The following is a 17,554-nucleotide window of genomic DNA, read 5'->3' on the forward strand; positions in this document are numbered from 1 at the left end:
AGGAAAGCATGCCTTCCAAATGAATAAATTAATGTCCCTTTAGTACAAATGCAGGTTGGTGCAAAATTATGAAATTTAATAACAAAATGCAACACTAGATTTGAGTCTGATAGTGCACAGCGATGTTGTTTATGTACATCTTGTATTCATATACTGTTCGTTGAGGCTTGTTGTGACAATTTTAATCTCTAAAAGATGGATTGATGTTAGCATCACCAGATCAATCAGTTAGAGACCAAACCAATACAAACTAAATTAGTCCACCATACAGAACAAATGCAACATCATTTCTTGAAAGCAGAGGAAATCTTTATTTGAAAAGACAGTTCAGAAGCAAGCTACTAATAAAATGCAGTTCAGTGCTTATATTTGTGACTCTACCACTGACTGACAGTTGTATTTTCTCCCATTGAGGGCTTAACATCAGATGTGAATCCAATTCTAGCTCAGGATTCACATGTACAATTTTAAGCAGATAAACCATGCTACATTTAGTCCTGCACTACTCATGATCACTAAGACACAAAGTCACAATCTAATACCACTCCAGTCCTGGTTATTAATTCACATTTGAGACCTTCATGATCTGTTCAGCTCAGTCACTTTTGGGGAGTCTAATATTTAGCATTTGCTGATATATTTGAAACAATATAGTTTTAATGTTTCACTTTGCTATAAATTCTATTTTATTTATTATGGTTACTTCCTCAAGGAATTTCTAAGCATGATATTCACATGTTTAGAAAATTACAGTTTGCAACACACCAGAATTAAAAGCTGCTTCCTCCACCTATTATTTCAGTTTCAAAGATGGCTTTATCTATTGAATTTAACTTAAATAATACCAACCTCAAATTACTTTTTCCATTGGCTTTGTACTGGATTTTCCAATATAATTTAACTTTTCACTAATTCAACATAAAATTTCTTTTAATTCTATTCAAGTTGCAATTAAAAACACATGCAAATCTTATAGAATTCAATCAAAGATTTTTTTAAAATTGAAGAGTCAACAATGTGCTTTTTCGAAGTCCAATGCAGGGCAATAAATCTTGATTTGTTAATCTAAAATTGGAGCAAATCACTACAGTTTTTCAAAACCTTTTTCAATGACAATAATATGAACGTTGTATATATTCAACTTAAACCAGAGCGGGCATTCCTTCACCTCAGATATGTTGTTTACACAGTGCCTGCCTCCAGCCTAACAAATATATTTTCTTAGTTTAGCCAAATTGACAACTTCCAGGTCAGACCCATGCTGAAACGATTTGTTTTGTAGAACGTACTCTGTATTTGTCAAGTGAGCTACGTGATTTGTGTCACCTTATACAGTGCACTTTGATTCACTTGAGAATAAAAATCATGTACTGTACGCAGGCATTTAACCACCAGACATACTGGAATGAAAACAGAAAATCACTTGGTTTGCCTATTTTTTTCAGATTGCACTGTGAGAAGAAGTATTGGATATTTCGTTCCAGTTTTCTACTTAATACAGGAACATTTTGTCCGTATTTGCGTATGTCAGACAACAAACTTCAACCAGGCCCCTCTGTGTTCTGATTTTTAAGTCTACGTATCCGAATTTGTAAGCCACCTCTGCTTGCCATGCAGTTTCATGCTGTCTTTGCCAATGGGGCAACGGGATCCCATCATGTAAAAGTAGTCCAGATGCTTTGTGTATAAACCAAGCAAATCTCAGGGACAAACAAGACAACTTTCGCTGCGCCGAAGTCATTCCCTGTCAGTGGGCTAACGGTCAAAAGCTCTTTCATAGCAAATGTTCCGCCCTTGGCTTGCTGATGAAGACTTTTGAAACAGATGTTAGAATTATTAATGCGTTTTGGAATTTTTGGGGGCTCTGCAAGTTTTACTCTAAGTCCCAGTCCCCTGGGAACTCTGTCGAAGAGCTAACTTTGTAAAACTACGATTTGTATGTTTTTTTTATCAGGGGAGAAAATATTCTTAGTCCTGTATTTTTTTCTTTGCGCAATTTCAAATATTTGCATGACTTAGTTTATTTAAACCCATTATGACTGTAACAGGAAAGAATATTTGTACTTCAGATCATTAATGCCTCCCAGTCAGATTTAGCCAATCAATTATGTTCAACTCCATTTGAAATCCAATGAATAGTGAACGATTTATAACCAAGTGTCCACTCAAACTTTCAGTATTCCAATGGCTAAATAACTAAGTCGTGTATGTTGACAACATTTTAGCCAAAATTAATTTATTTTTCTGCAATAATCCATTAAAATCCGATGTGTAGACCAATTTACTTACCTTTCAAAGCCCTTATAAGGAGTTCCAGAACTTGCCTGAAATGGCTGGAAATCATGTGAGCAAAATCACTTAAACACTGGCATTCGGGTTATTCAGCCAAGGGCAATCGATAAAACATTGAATATCCCAGGGAACAAGCAAAATATAAACTGCTTTCCCAAGTTTTATTTGGAATCACTCAGTGGAGTACCGTGTGGTAAAAATTCGAAGTCAAACAAAATCTAAGATGTATTTTACTCATCACTTAATATTTATAAATACAATACCTGTTACTTCCTAAAATATTCGCAGATTATTAATTCAGTTGTCACAAGCTCCCTCATTCTCGTGCCTAAAATAAATGATTTTAAAACGGTGCTGATCAACTTTTGAAGACTTTGAGGAGTCTAAACCAGTGAATATTCATTTGCCTTTCATTCAAACTTTCTCTCTCCCGCCTCCCTTCCCTGAGTGAAGAGACAATAGCCCAAATCGTACGGGTGGCGTCTCTAATGTTTAAAGGGATCTGCGAGGTAGACTTTCTCCCATCACTGCAGAGTTCGCCCGGTGTTTGAGCTCTGTGTTGAGATCATGTTCAAATGGCGCTGAGTAAAGAGGTGACTCACTGCAGGGGTGGGAAATGCGAATTGATGTGAACGAGAGGCTGCAGTTCGTATTTTGCCGTTTAAAAGTCTGCGTGGGAGAGCTCAAAATTATGCCACTTCCAAATTAATGATCAATTCACTGAGCAGTCAAGGCCTACTCATCACTGAGACAGCTCAATGAGCTCAACCTACCGCGCAGCGTGAATGTCACCACATCCCCAGCGCAGCGCTGCGTCCAGCAACAGCAAGTGGCAGTCTCCAGCAAAACGCGCGGGTGGGGGATTGGGTGGGGGAGCACGATCGGACACCATGTAGGTGGAAAGGGGGTGTGAGCGGGGCTGCTTCATTCCGTTAGTTCGTTAGAGTTAGTCAGCTGAGTGGGAAAACTGAAATAGCCATCCTCGTAATTGGCAGCAAAATTAAGGAGGGGGTGAAGAACGAAGAAAATAAATTATGGCGGTGTTTATAAACAGACCCCAGTCACCAATATGACAGGTGCGACAGATGACTCGGCAATTGAGAATCCTCCGGTTATTTTGTGGAATTGCTGGAAGTGTGCGTGACCATAAAGTTGCACATTTGTGGAGATGCTGCTTAATTGTCGAGTTTAATCCATTAATCCCTTTATTTTGTTTTAAGCAGACACTGATGACAATAGCAAACAATTATTTGATTTTGTTCTTTATGTTTGTTATAGATTTGTGTAAAACAAAACGCGGACTGTAATGACATCATTGTAGAACAAACTGGGAGGAGCTAATAATCTCTTTCTGGGGAATAAGTTAACCCTTTCCTTCGAAGAGAAGTATTTCAAAATTATTGCACACTGAGCTTGAGACTCTTTGAAAACCGTTCCCCTTTATTAAAAGGCACCACAGTGGAAAAAAAAACATTATCTTGTTGTCAGTCCTGTGGAAACAAATGATCTCTATTCTGTCCAGAAGGTATCGTCATAGGAAACGATTAACTTTTGCTCTAATCACATTATTAAGTCTTTCAAATGTTAGGACAGTGAAATAGATGTTACCGCTGTTTTCGTGATGCTAACAGCAGACAATGTTACTACCCTTAAACAAGTTGCGAAGTCAGAAGTTAAAGTACCAGTTTGAAATGTCGCGTTGGAAAGGTGGCAAGGCAGAAATCACAACAGGTATTTCTGTTGCGGCAGGGGATGGAACCCAGCCGTAATTGCAACAATCAGTTACCCAGTTCGAAAATAAAAGGCGAGTTCCTAACTTGATTTGTTACGGTAAATGTGTTAAGGGAGTCTGACGCTTGAGAAAAGAGAGCGAGTAGGTGTTTACACTAATTTTGGAGACCGAACGTTATTTGGGGAACCCCTCGTATAATCAGCGCAAGTCCTATCGGCAGTAGAGTTCTATAAATATAAAATGACACCATCGTTAAAAAGGAAACACCTTCGCTCTTATTTATGCCGGACCTATTGGCGTGAAAACGAAATTAGTTCGAGGTGATGAGCATACGGGCTTGCAGAGGCAGTGGGACATCAGGGAAGGATGCACGAGTTGATGTGGAGTCCTGAAAACGAACCGTTACTAAGTACCCTCAATATCTCTCTCCCCTCCCAGTTGCTGCAAGTTCCAGCACTTCTTCCCTTCCTCAGCCTGGTCGAGGGAGAAGGAGAAAGGCTGTGACATGACGCGAGCCTCATTGGCTCTGGTTAATTTTGGTTTCGCTTCTCCCTGTGTATTGGAGGGCTGGCGGTGTGGGAGGAACACCGATCTGACCAATGCGGTGCGGGAGGACCCCGGGAAGGGGGATTCGACATCACACGAGCGCCAACCAATCTTACAAGTGCTCTGAATTCACAAGCCAGTGGCAGCTTTCAACCAGTCGCGGTCTGTGGAAGTCATTACAAAGTCCCTCAGTTCACATAGTCGGGCGAACCCAGTGCAAGACTGCGGCGTTTGGCTCATCCCAAGGTGGAGTTGGAGACGGCTTAGTGCTGGTAGGCAGTTAGCTGTCAAAAGGCTGCAGGATTGAACAAGAGAGTGAACCCAAACTAATAGGAGGCCCCAATTTACACACACACACACACATCGGGGTTAAGATTAAACCTGGAACCCAATCCCCCACCTCTAACCCACCCCACTCGTTCCCCAGTAATCCGATTATATGAGAGACCGGAGAAATCTGAAATCCACTTCAACCCGCAGCCCCCAGCCGAGTTCTCAGTGAAAGCGGAGGGTTCTCCCCTCTGTTTCTCTCGCTCACTCTCTCTCGCCGCCTTGTACATTACATCGGAATAGCGTTACATTGCGATGAGTTTCAGGTGGAAAATTACTGATAACACATCACCGGTCGGACGCTCTCTCCCACCACTGTGAGGCTTCAGTCAAGAGGATCTTTCACCTGAAAAAAAAAGAACACACACGCATACACACACAAACATTCCCGAGCAAAATGTCCCTTTTCCTCTCAGTCCCGAAACTTGCCCGCGAACGGATGAAAGCGCCGTCACAGATCCGGCCAGGATCGGCGTGTTTGAAATAGAATTGCCAGGCCATAACATCTGGAGGAGCTAGCGTGCACCTCAAAGCCCAGAGAGAGCACTCGTCCCGAATCACACATTAATTTATGTAAACACACACACACAGAACAGACAGCAGCATTCGTCGGTCACCTGTGGTTAAAACAACTCAATCTGAAACCACACACCGTCCCGGGCCGCGAAAACTGCAAACGCGCGAATTCAAAATAATAAATATTTAACAAGAAGCTTTATTTTCCCCAAAGTCTCTCCCCAAAGCAAGCAAAAGGGCTAAACGTCATCTCTGTTTTTACAGGCGGTCTCACGAATCGCTGGGTGTTACCTAAGGTTAAAACACTGGTGTAAAAAGAAACTTTTTAAATATATTTTTTAAAAATAAAGTTTGACTTCCCCACTCGCAATTATGACGGAATCTTTCAATGGAGAAAGTCATAGGTCTGAAGTGAGCACCAATCTCTGTCTGTCTCTGTGTGTGTGCGTGTGTCTGCGTGTCAGGGCACTAAAAGCTGGGATCCAAGTGGGAAATTTGATGTTTTCAAACTGATTGATTAGTCAGCCTTAATGTTACTAGAATCCTATCAATGGGAACATTAGAAGGTGGTGCTTTAAATGGTGCAGGCTGATAAATTAGCATATTCTTGTTTATCCATCTCTGTTTCAAGTGCGTGTTTGGGAGGGGGGGAGAGGCAAGAAAAGGGGTCGTGTCTTATTAAGAAAACAGGTTACTCTGTAGCGGATCATTGTGATTGAGGCGGTAGAAGAGGAAACTCGTAAGCGAGAGAGAGAGAGAGAGAGAGCGTCTAAAGAGAGAGAGTGTGTGTAAGGGGCAGAGAGATTTGAGAGGGGAGCGAGCGAGCAAGAGAGAGAGAGAGACTTGCCTGGAGAGAAGATGCAAGTTTGTAGTGTGCTACCCGCCCTCTGTCTCTTAGCTCTGGCTGTGGGCTCGGAGTGTGACGGGCAGATGGCAAGCCGGCTCCGGCGCTCCAAACGTGCCCTCCTCATGGCCCAGGATCACCGGCATGGCCCCGGGGCGGACTCCCCGGGATCGTGTGGCACGAGGTTGCCCCGTGGCAAGCGAGCAGTGTCCCCAGCATCTTCAGAGCACCCTCCCCGACCACAGCCGCCGTCGCCGCACCACCAGCACCAGCACCACCCGCAGCACAGCCAGGCCAGACTGCTGTATTTCACCGGGAAGGGGAACCAGCTGCGCCTCCGAACCAGCACCGAGCTCCCCAGGCGGAGGTTCACTGTGGAAGTAAGGGTCAGACCTGAAGGCGGGCAGCGATCTCCGGCTGTCATCGTGGGTAAGTGTCAGCCGGTCGGAGAAAACATCAACAAACAAAAAGAAATGTCAACCTAACTTTGTCCGCCTACATAGTGATAACACGCGGCTTTATTCTGTACACAAGTTTTGTTTCAACTGCTTTTATATTCTGTCAATAATCTCCCATTTGTTAAAGGAAACGTGTTCAGCAGATTTGACTCACTGGGCTAAAGCGAAACGCTGTCTTTCAACCGAACTGAAAATTGAAGCGAACTTAAAAATCTATTAATCCACCAGTTAACCCTAAATGTCATTGTGACACTGTAAATTGCGACCTTGACAGACCTCCCCGGGTTAAGAATGGGATGCTGTGCCTTCAGTATGCATCAAAGTTTTTATTGTCCTAAAATACATCTTTCGCTTGATGTGACTTTCTCAGCCATTCCTGATACCCCTCCCTCTCTCACATGCACACACATCCACACGGTGCGTAACGGGGCCACTTTAAGCATCCTGATTCTATGAATGGTTTAAGATATAGTTTTGAGTGAGGCGCGACGTTCTGCCCGCGCTCACAGTGAAAGTGCTCGGCGCCTTTGATCCCGATCGCAGCCAACAGAGAGCGTAATCCCTAACTGAAAGGATCGCACAGTCTCTCTCTCTCTCTCTCTCACTCACACACACACACACCGGGGACACTGTTTTGCCCTGAACTCGTGAAAATGATTTTTAGAAACCCCTCACAGAACTTACTATCACAACCACTGCAAAAGCTGTTCCCCGGCGCGCCACAAAATAAACAGAGCGCAGATTTCTCGACCCCTTTCCGATGCATTAATCTAAGCCACAAATAATGGAATGAAGTTTGAGATGCAGCACGTTGTTTTACGATTTACTGTATTAGCTTCCCCGGTTTATCATGGGTTTGAAGCAACTGACTTTTCTCTTGCACTCTCAACCTGGCGTTGTTAACTTCTTTTTTGCGATAAAGTATGAGATCTGTCATAGGACAACGTTAAAATTACATTCATTTGAGGGGGGGGGGGGGGGGGATCTCATCTGTAAAATAACCTGAGGTCAGTGCCTAAGGAGTGACTTGTTAATGCGCCGAATCATTTGGGAGGTCGGGAGATGATCTGTTATCTCATCGCGTGTGTAATCCTGTTTTCAATGTGACATTATTGTTTACGTCTGTGTTCGTGCGATACTATCTGGGAAACGAAGGATCGCGCCTCCTCCCCACCCCCTCAGTGAAGATTTCCCTCACGTTATGACTCTCTCTCCGGCCTCTCTCTCTCCACCCCCCCCCCCCCCCCCACCCCCGTTGTGCGGCAGAGACCAGCTAAGACCCTGTAAACACCACACACACAGATCCCATCACTGTTTTCACACGCGGAGCTGTGAACATTTCTCCCGTGTTTCATCCCCCAAACGCGTGTGTTTTCAGCAGTTGGCGCGAATGCTGTTCGTGTTCGACAACAGTCAATGCGCACCTTAAAGCTAGCTGCACTCACCAAAAACAACACAGACTGACCAGTCACTCCCCTTTCATACGGTACAGTGACAAAATACGCTGACGGGATCTGAATCCGTTTGCAGAATGATGTCATGTTCTAATGAACAGTCTCATACCTTCCACGTCCTGTTCTGATATTGCGTTAGATCTATTTAGATTCACATTGGGTGGTCAGATAAGTCGGCGGCGTGTGAGAACCTTTTTTTATTATTTGTTAGTGTACAACTGAAACTGTCAGTTTGCTCACTGAAAATCTGTCAGGGAATCACCTACTGCAGAAAAATAAATAAATAAAACTGCCCTTTGAAATAGCGAAGTAAGACTGGATTTCTTTTTGGGGACACATTTTATTGACAAAAGGCATTCATAATCGGCTGGTAAATGTCTGGGAGGCGATCAGTTTATTTTTCAGTCAGGATTTTTTTTTGCTTGTTAAAAGACTGTCAGCTAGGCTCTGCGCAGGACAGCTTTCGAGGATCGCCCTAACGTGTTTGCTTATTTTGAAGGGCTTGCTGCTTTAAAACAAAAAAAAATGAGGCTTTAGATCGGAAAATCGAGACTGTTTTTGTATCTCCCGTGCGGGATTTGTTGTCAAAACAGGCGTCCGCTCAAAGCGAGGGCACTCGCTCCAGCGCTGACGACAGACTGGATGGCGGTGTCGCCTCTATCAGGGTCTCACCAGCTCACGGTTGTCACATTATGCAACAGCTCTCGGCTCTGCGGGACCCCGGTGGTAGGTGTTCGAGAGCTTCGGGAGGGTTCAGACTTGACGTGGTGGGGATATTTGGAGGGAAAGTGCTAGGGAAAGCAGCACCAGCTCCGAGACTGCAGCAGGTCAATAGAGGACAGGGATTAGGGGGCGTGAGAGGGGATGGGAGGGGGAGGGAGCTTCGTGGGCGTGAGGCGTGACCAGTGAATATTATTTCCCCGACCCGGCAGAGAGAGAAAAAAAGAACGGATTCTTTGAAACACCCAAGAGTCCAAACCGCGATTACAGCACAGGATAGGACAGGGTTTTACCGACTGCAGTAACCACAGATTCTTTCAATCGCGTGGAAGGAGACTTGTTCTGAATTGCGAACAATAACAGGATCGGCTCTTTTGCGACCCGGGGACTGCACATCTGCTCCGTCCAGACCAGAGAGTCACAGCAGTATTTGAATTCGGGTCACAGGGGGACAGATCGGGCACAGGACGCTGTCTCTGAGCAAGGGAGAGGGCGTGTTGCATCCAAACCACAACACAACCAGAGAGGGTCTCCTGGCTATGACGGGAGGGTTCCCTGTTTGGGTCACCCGTTAGAAAAAGGGACATCCAGTCTTCACTCCCTCACCATGACTCTCCAAACCTTTCCCCTCCCCGGTTGGTGGCCTCTTCCCCCAAGACAATGAGAAACCCAGCCTCCCAGGGTGAGTGGGAAACGTCCTGTTTTTTTTAACCCCTTATCCCGCCCTGGATAGACACACACACACACACAGCTCCGACCGATGGACTCCAGCCCACACGCTTTCTGATGTGCTTTCCCTTGGTGGAACCGCGGGCAGGACCAGACGGTCACAAGGTTCAGGGAAAGGAGGGCGGGGGCATGCCCTCCTGACTGACCACTGACCACCCCCCCCCCCTCCCCCCTCCGAACAACAGCCCCTCCCCAGAGAGAAGGCTAAACCCTCCTCCTGACATACAGCGCGCAGCTCACACACACATAGACACACACACAGCTTTATTGGAAGTTGCCGATTGACTGCACGATTGGCAGCGGGACCGGGAGGGAGTTCTCGCTGAATACCCCGATCATAAAACGCAGCTACTTTTGAGAATTTCGCTCTCTCTCCATTCCGATGCTGCTGAAAACCTGAAACAGTCGCAAAGAGCGAGAGAGACAAAAAAAAGAAATTGCTGGAGAAACTCAGCAGGTCTGGCAGCATGTGTGGAGAGAGAAACAGGATTAACGTTTCGAGTGTGGCATGACTTCTTTAGACCTGCAGCGTTTCTTCTGAAGAAGGCTCGCTTGACCCGAAACGTTAATTCTGATTTTTCTCGCAATTTCTGCCTGAGTTTCTTTTCTGTTTGTTTCAGGATTCCAGCATCCGCAGGTTTTTTTTTCTCTTTTTTTGTATTAAAACGAACTGGAAAGATTCGTCTATGGAGAGAGCTAATGTTTCAGGACAACGTAATCCGGTTCCTCTCCTCGCAGACGCTGCGAGACTTTTGAATGTTTCCAGCACTTTTAAAAAATTTCCGTTGTTCATTTGCTCTTTCGTTATTCACTTTAAGCAAAGCCTCCAAAAGATGGGGGAATACAGCACCTAAATGGGGTTCTAATTGAAATACAAAAGACACACTCCCAAGTTCAAGATGTTGCAACCATCAGTGAGAATTAGATTTATACCTCGAAAAAGAATCGCGGTGGAAATAAGTTTGGGTATATTTAAGATTTCGCCACGAGGAAACTGCTAAATCCCGCCAATTACGTGTGGGGGGGGGGGGGGGGGTGGAGGTGAGGTAAATAAGACATGGCATATGAGAATTAAAGAGAGAACAGACTGGACAAGTATCATTATTTGGCTGACTGGCTCTCCATTATCTGCATTTTCGGTTTTTAGTTCCCAGTAAGTAGGGATACATGTCCTGTCCACAAATGAACCAGGTCAAATCCAGTCCAGTCAGCTGCTGACCCACCAGTCTTCTCTCAGTCATCAGGAGAGTAATAGACTCATAGAGATATACAGCATGGAAGCTGATCCTTCCGTCCATTCGGACCAATATCCTAAATTAATCTGGTCCCTTTTGCCAGCGTTTGGCCCATTTCCCTCCAAACCCCTCCTGTTCATATACCCATCTAGATGCCTTTTAAATGTTGTAATTGTACCAGCCTCCACCACTTCCTTGGCAGAAGTAAAGTGGTGGAACATGCAATGGTGCTATGAAGGGGCCCACACATATCAATAACCTGCCTACTGGTGCTCAGTGTGGCTTCTGCTAAGACCATTAAGCTACTCTAGTCATTACAGCCTTAGTCTAAACACAGACAAAACAGCTGATCTCAAGAGAAGTAAGGGTGACTGCCCTTGACATCAAGAAAGTACTTGATTAAGTGTGGCATCAAGGAGTCCCAGCAAAACTGGGACGAACAAGGGGAAGAACTTCCCACAGATTGGAGTCACATCTGGGTCAAAGGAAGATAGTTATGGTTGTTGGAGGTCAATCATCTCAGTGATAGAACACCATTACAGGAGAGCCTTGTGTTAGTGTCCTGAACACAACCATGTCCTGGGACAAGGGTATGAATCAAAGTTCAACAACTGAAGCCTGGGGTTCGAGGGAGCCTGCTGTGCTCTGTTTGTGGGTGGGGTAACCTTTTTGGGGTTGGGAAATGAGGGCACGGCCAGGGGCCTAGACCAGGAGTAACACCAGGGCCTGTGATTACAATACCTACCCCGGGCCCAAGCATCTTCAGTTGCTTCATCAACAACCTTCCTTTCATCATAAAGTCAGAAATATCGCTGATGATTGCACACATTTGAAACCATTTCCAACTTCTCAGATACTAAGTCAGTACATTCAGCAAGACCTGGACAGTTGGAGGATTTGAGCTATGGGAAGAGGCAGAAAAAGCTGGGGTTGTTTCTCCTGGAGCACCAGAGGCTGAGGAGTGACTTTATAGAGGTTTAATAAAATTACGAGGGGAAGAAATAGCGTAAAGAAACAAGGTCTTTTCCCTGGGGTGGGTGAGTCCAGAACTAGAGGGCGTAGGTTTAGGGCGAGAGGGGAAAAACTTAAAAGGGACCTAAGGGGAAACTTTTTCTCGCAGAGGGTGGTGTGTATATGGAATGAGCTGCCAGAGGAAGTGGTGGAGGCTGGTACAATTACAACATTTAAAAGGCATCTGAATGGATATTTGCATCGGAAAAGTTGAGAAGTATATGGGCCAAGTGCTGGCAAATGGGACTAGATTAGGTTAGGATATCTGGTCAACATGGACAGTTAGATTGAAGGGTCTGTTTCCATGCTATACATCTCCATGACCCTATAATATTCAGTCTTGGCCTAATTAATGACAAGTAACATTTACACCACAAAGGTACCAGGCAATGGCCATCTCCAGTAAGAAAGCATTTAGCCACCACACCTTGACATTCAATGGCATTATTTTAATTGAATTCTCTACCATCAACATCTTGGGGGTTGGGAAGTGGGGGGGGTGGGGGGGGGGCACGGGTGGGGTAGGGTTGAGTTGTACCATTGACCAGAAACTTAGTTAGGTTAGCAAATACATATTCTGGCAATGAGAACAGCTTAGAGTGAAACCTGTGGTGAGTAATTCACTTCCTGACTCCAAGGGCCTAACCACCATCTGCAGGCCACAGGTAACTAGTATGATGGAAGATTTTCAATATGCATCAATGAATGCAGCTCTAACAATACTCAAGAGGCTTAACACATCAAAGCAGCCCCCTTGATAAGTATTCAATCCACTAATTAAACATTGACTGCCTCTACCTCTGCTGCATGGTGGCTGGAATGTGTACCATCTGCAAAGTGCACTTCATTACGTCTCCTTCAACAACACCTTCCAACTCCATGACATCTACCATCTAGCAGGACATATGGGAATAACACCATCTGCAAGCTCCTTTCCCCAAATCCAGACACCATCCTGTCTTGGAATTATTAGAGCTAGAAAATTGTCCAGTATGGAAACAGATCTTTCTGTCCAACTCATCCATCATGACCAGATATCCTAAATTAATATAGTCCCATTTACCAGTATTTGGCCCACATTCCTCTAAATCCTTCCTATTCATGTACCCATCCAGATGTCTTTTAAATGTTGTAATTATATTAGCCTTCACCACTTCCTCTGGCAACTCATTTCATACATGCACCCCCTTTGTGTGAAAAGGTTGCCTCATAGGTCCAGTTTATAGCTTTCTGCTCTCACTTTAAACCCATGCCCTCCAGTTTTGGATTTCCATACCCTGGGAAAAAGACATTGGCTATTCACCCTGTTCATGACCCTCATGAATTTAGAAACGTCTGTAAGGTCACACCTCAGCCTCTGATGCTCCAAGAAAAATAGCTTTAGCTTATTCAGCCTCTTTCTATAGCTCAAATCTTTCAACCTCGGCAACATCCTTGTAAATCTTTTCTGCACACTTCAAATTTAACAATATCTTTCCTACAGCAGGGAGACCAGAATTGTGTGCAGTATTCCAAAAGTGGCCTAACCAATGTCCTGTACAGCCAAAACATGATATCATAACTCCTATACTCAATGCACTGATCAATAAGACAATTATACCGAACACATTCTTCACTATCCTGTTTATCTGTGACTCTGCTTTGAATGAACAATGAACTTGCACTCCAAGGTCTCATTATTCAGCAATGCTTTCCAGGACCCTAGCATTATGTGTATAAGTCCTGCGCTTATTTGCCCTACCAAAATGCAACACCTCAATCTGAATTAAACTCCACCTGTTCTGGGATCATATATCAGAATTCCATTTCCAGTATTACTGTCAGTAAACTGACTGCATCGGCATAAGAAAGTGACTCGCCAACTTCTGAAAGCTGACATTTGGGCATGAAATGCTAGCTTGCAATATCCAAACCCAATGAAAGTAGAAACAAACAGATAATCAATAATCCCAGTTCTCCTCTTTTCCCACTATTAAATACATTTATGGAAATTAAGATATTCAGAACTAATGGCAACTAATCCAATTTATAGAATCAAATTTGAAGTAATACAAAAGAGTAATAGAGGAATGATGAATTCCATTCAAAGTTAGTGTTTGCAATTCATTAACTGAAAGTGCATAAGAAATGGGTGACAAATGCAGTGAGAAATATTGGTTGAAATTTAAGTGAGCAAAGGTCTTGCTATTTTGAGAAAATATTACACTGTGTGTTTGGCCTTGGTGTCCCTCAGTGGGAAGGGAAGAGACAGGATACATTGCTTGCTTTAAGTAATATTCTATCTTGCTAACCCTGTCCAATAATCTCCACAAATAGAGATAAGCTCATCTATACTTTTGATCAGGACAGTGCAGTCTGTTAATTTACATAATTGAGAACTGAATAGTCTGATTTGCAGTTACCCACCTGGAGGTTTACAAATGTAGCAACTACTATTCAGGGAAGGAGGAAGAGTGAAATCAGGGAAAATGCTGGAATCTGTTATTAATGAGGTATTAGCAAAGTACCCAGAAAATCATAAAATTGTCAGACAAAGCCAACATGCTTTATGAAAGGAAATTATGTTGGACAAATTAGATTTTTTTGAGGATGCAACAAATAAAGTAGATAAAGGGAAACCAGTAGATGGTGTCAACCTTGATTTCCAAAAGGCATTCCATAAGTTGCCAGAAGTTTATTTTGTAAGATTTGGGCTCATGGAGTTGAATTTAATATTTAATATGTTTGGTCGATCAGAGATTGATAAACAGACAGGAAACAAAGAGTTGAGATAGATTAGGCATTTTCAAATTGGCAGGTTGTAACCAATGGAGTATAATCATTGAGAACACCATTGCTATTCACAATCCATGCTAATGACTTAGGCAAAGAATCAGAATAATATATCTAAGATTTTCACAATACAATTGGTAAGTATAAATGTTACAAAGAGGATACAAAGAAGCTATAAAGAGGTATGGACAGGTCCACTGCATCAGCAACAAGATGACAAGTGGAGTATAACATGGGGAAAAGTGTGATTTTTTACGCTGATAGAATAAATAAACAGATTGTTTTTGTGAAAGGCATTGAATTTGAAAAGTGATATTTGGGGGACTTGGAATATATGCAGACAGGACAACAAGAACTTTGGAAGGCAAATGGTACATGGATATCACAAGCAATTAAGAAGGCAAGTGGCATTGTGCCCTTTGTTGCAAAGGAGCACACAAATGAACAAATCTTGGCGCAATTTTACAAGACTTTGTTGAGAATGCATATAGAGAACATTGATTCTATTTTTAAGAAAGGATATACTTGCATTTGAGATGGGACTGCAAAACAATATCACTGGTGTGGTCCCTGGGATCAGACAATAGCCCAAGCAACAACACTGAGGAAATTAGATACATGCTCTAATTTAACAGTTTAACACTGAGAGGTAGTTTCCTCTGGCAGAGGCACCTAGAACATGGGAGCAGTGTCAAGGAATAATGGATTGGTCATTTAGGACTGAGATGAGGAGAAACTTCTTAAATCAATGGATTTGAATATTTGGGTTTCTCCATACTGAAGGGTTCTGGGCATTCTATAATTGAATATATTTAAGACCAAGGTAGATAGATTTTTAGTCTCTTAGGGAATGAGTGATATGGGGAGCCATTAGGAAAGTAGAATTAAAATGAAGACTAGCAAGTACACATGTCGTAGAGTCATAGAATAATACAACACAGAGACAAACCCTTCTGTGCAAATCATGCACCAACCAGATATCCCAGTCTGACCTAGTTCCATTTGCCAGCATTTAGCCTATATCCTTCTCAACACTTCCTATTCATATCCACATCCAGATGCCTTTCAAATGTTGGAATTGTACCTGCCTCCACGACTTTCTCTGGCAGCTCATTCCATACACGCACCATTCTCTGCATGAAAAAGTTACCTTTCAGGTCCTTTTCAAATCTTTCCCCTGTCACCTTAAACCTATGACTTCTAGGTTTGGATTGCCCTCACCCTGGGAAAAAAAAGACCTTGTCTATTTACCCTATTCATAGCCCTCATAATTTAATAAACTTCGAGAAGGTCACCCCTCAGCCTCTGAAGCTCCAGGGAAATAGCCCCAGTCTATTTAGCTTCTAAATTTTTTTTTTACATTAATTGCAGTGACAATTCCAACACATTTTTATATCCCATATGTGCAGATGTTAAAGAGGGCTGTAATGACAGCCTCCAGGAATCATTAGCCCGACAATATACAATGCCCTGCCTCATAGCTGAAGTGGAGGGACTGAAGAGGTAAGGAAAACCATATATGAGCTTTTTCTTACCTCCCTACCAAAAAAAGTGATAGCCTGCTTCATCAGAGTAATAATTTCTATTTCCCACATCAACAATTCTCAAGCCTTTCTGGATTAAAATTGTCACTCGGTGCAAAGTTAAGATAATGCTGTGCTTCAGATCCATTCTCATCATATCAGGTAGAACTTACTAACTTACAGACCAAGAAGACATTGTCCTATAAATCTGCAATTTAATGTAGACACTACAGGCTTCTAATCTAATTCATCAGTATAACACTTTTAAAGCAAATATTTATATATATATATATATATATAGTATATAAAGGAAAATGGTGAAATAGGCCAACCTACCCTTCAACAAGAACACGGCTTAGTTGCAACATCTCCGAATTAGATGGATAACAAATGGCCATGAAACAGTGCAAGATGAGCAACAAGATAATCTTTAATATGGGAGGACTGAGTCATTGGGGAAGATTGATAAAACCAGGACTCTTCAATTTATAAAGTAGCAAGTGAGAATAAACTTCATAAAACGCAGAAAAGCGAAAGTTAATCTGGTGTACTGTTTCAACTATAAAATGAAGCTGTAGGAGAAAGTGGCACACGCATAAAGAAGTAAAAGGCAAGTTCAAGTCCCATGTGGGAAATGTGTTTTCTTCACACGAAGAATGATTCCAGTAACAATTTTCTGGATGGGGAACAGACGAGTGTACTTTAGAATTGCCATGAAGTAGTTGATTTTGGGTATGAACAGAGGTTTCTACAGAAGGATGAATGAGATACAGTCGGTTCTGACATAATGCAATAGATTGGTTCTTGTGCAATCTCTCGTTATAAGATAAATGTGCAATAGCTGCACCATTTAAACTAATGGGGCCAGAATCACATTATAGCCAATGCAGTTAAGGAAAGTTCATGTTCTACAAATAATATCTAAATTCTTCAATCTCATTAAAGCCAATTTAAGAAATACGCGTTAGGGCAGAACTGACTGCAAGTTAATTGGTTTTCTTTATCTGTATTTAAATTAGTGAGAGCCGAACAACAACATTTGAAAAAAAAGTCCCATTAGCTCTTTTTGAACTTAGTGAAAAATTGTCAAAAAGGTATTAAACTCTAATGAGATTTAATTAGATAATATTGAAAGTTTGAAAAATGTCATTTTTCTCCTGGGAATCAAAGCATTTTTTGTAAGTTAGTCTAATATTATAATTGTAATAAAACACATTTCTGTGCTTTTACTGAACTGGAATAGATAATACTGGGATTTAACTGAGAGATATGGTGAAGGAGATGGCTATGACTCAGATCATTTATGTAATATTAGGCACTTTTATTGAAGATATCAGGTTTTGGGTGTGCTTTTACAAACTGTTGCTTCTGATCAAGAGTTTACGACCTCAC

The 17,554-nt window shown here is 42.7% G+C and overlaps 1 protein-coding gene across 3 annotated transcripts in view; it reads left to right on the forward strand.

Annotated features, from left to right (window-relative positions):
- Positions 1–4,911: 4,911 nt before the first annotated feature.
- The window catches only part of pappaa (pregnancy-associated plasma protein A, pappalysin 1a), a 336,995-nt gene continuing 324,352 nt past the window's right edge, over positions 4,912–17,554 (forward strand). For all 3 annotated transcript variants that reach the window (XM_043719937.2, XM_043719938.2, XM_043719939.2), the window contains exon 1: positions 4,912–6,689. In XM_043719937.2, coding sequence (XP_043575872.1) covers positions 6,275–6,689 — 415 coding nt within the window. In that variant the 5' untranslated portion in view covers positions 4,912–6,274. The remainder of the gene's footprint in view (positions 6,690–17,554) is intronic.

Source organism: Chiloscyllium plagiosum, unplaced genomic scaffold, assembly GCF_037043375.1.
Source record: "Chiloscyllium plagiosum isolate Xiang-an unplaced genomic scaffold, Cpla_swu_hap1 HiC_scaffold_21, whole genome shotgun sequence".
NCBI lineage: Eukaryota > Metazoa > Chordata > Chondrichthyes > Orectolobiformes > Hemiscylliidae > Chiloscyllium > Chiloscyllium plagiosum.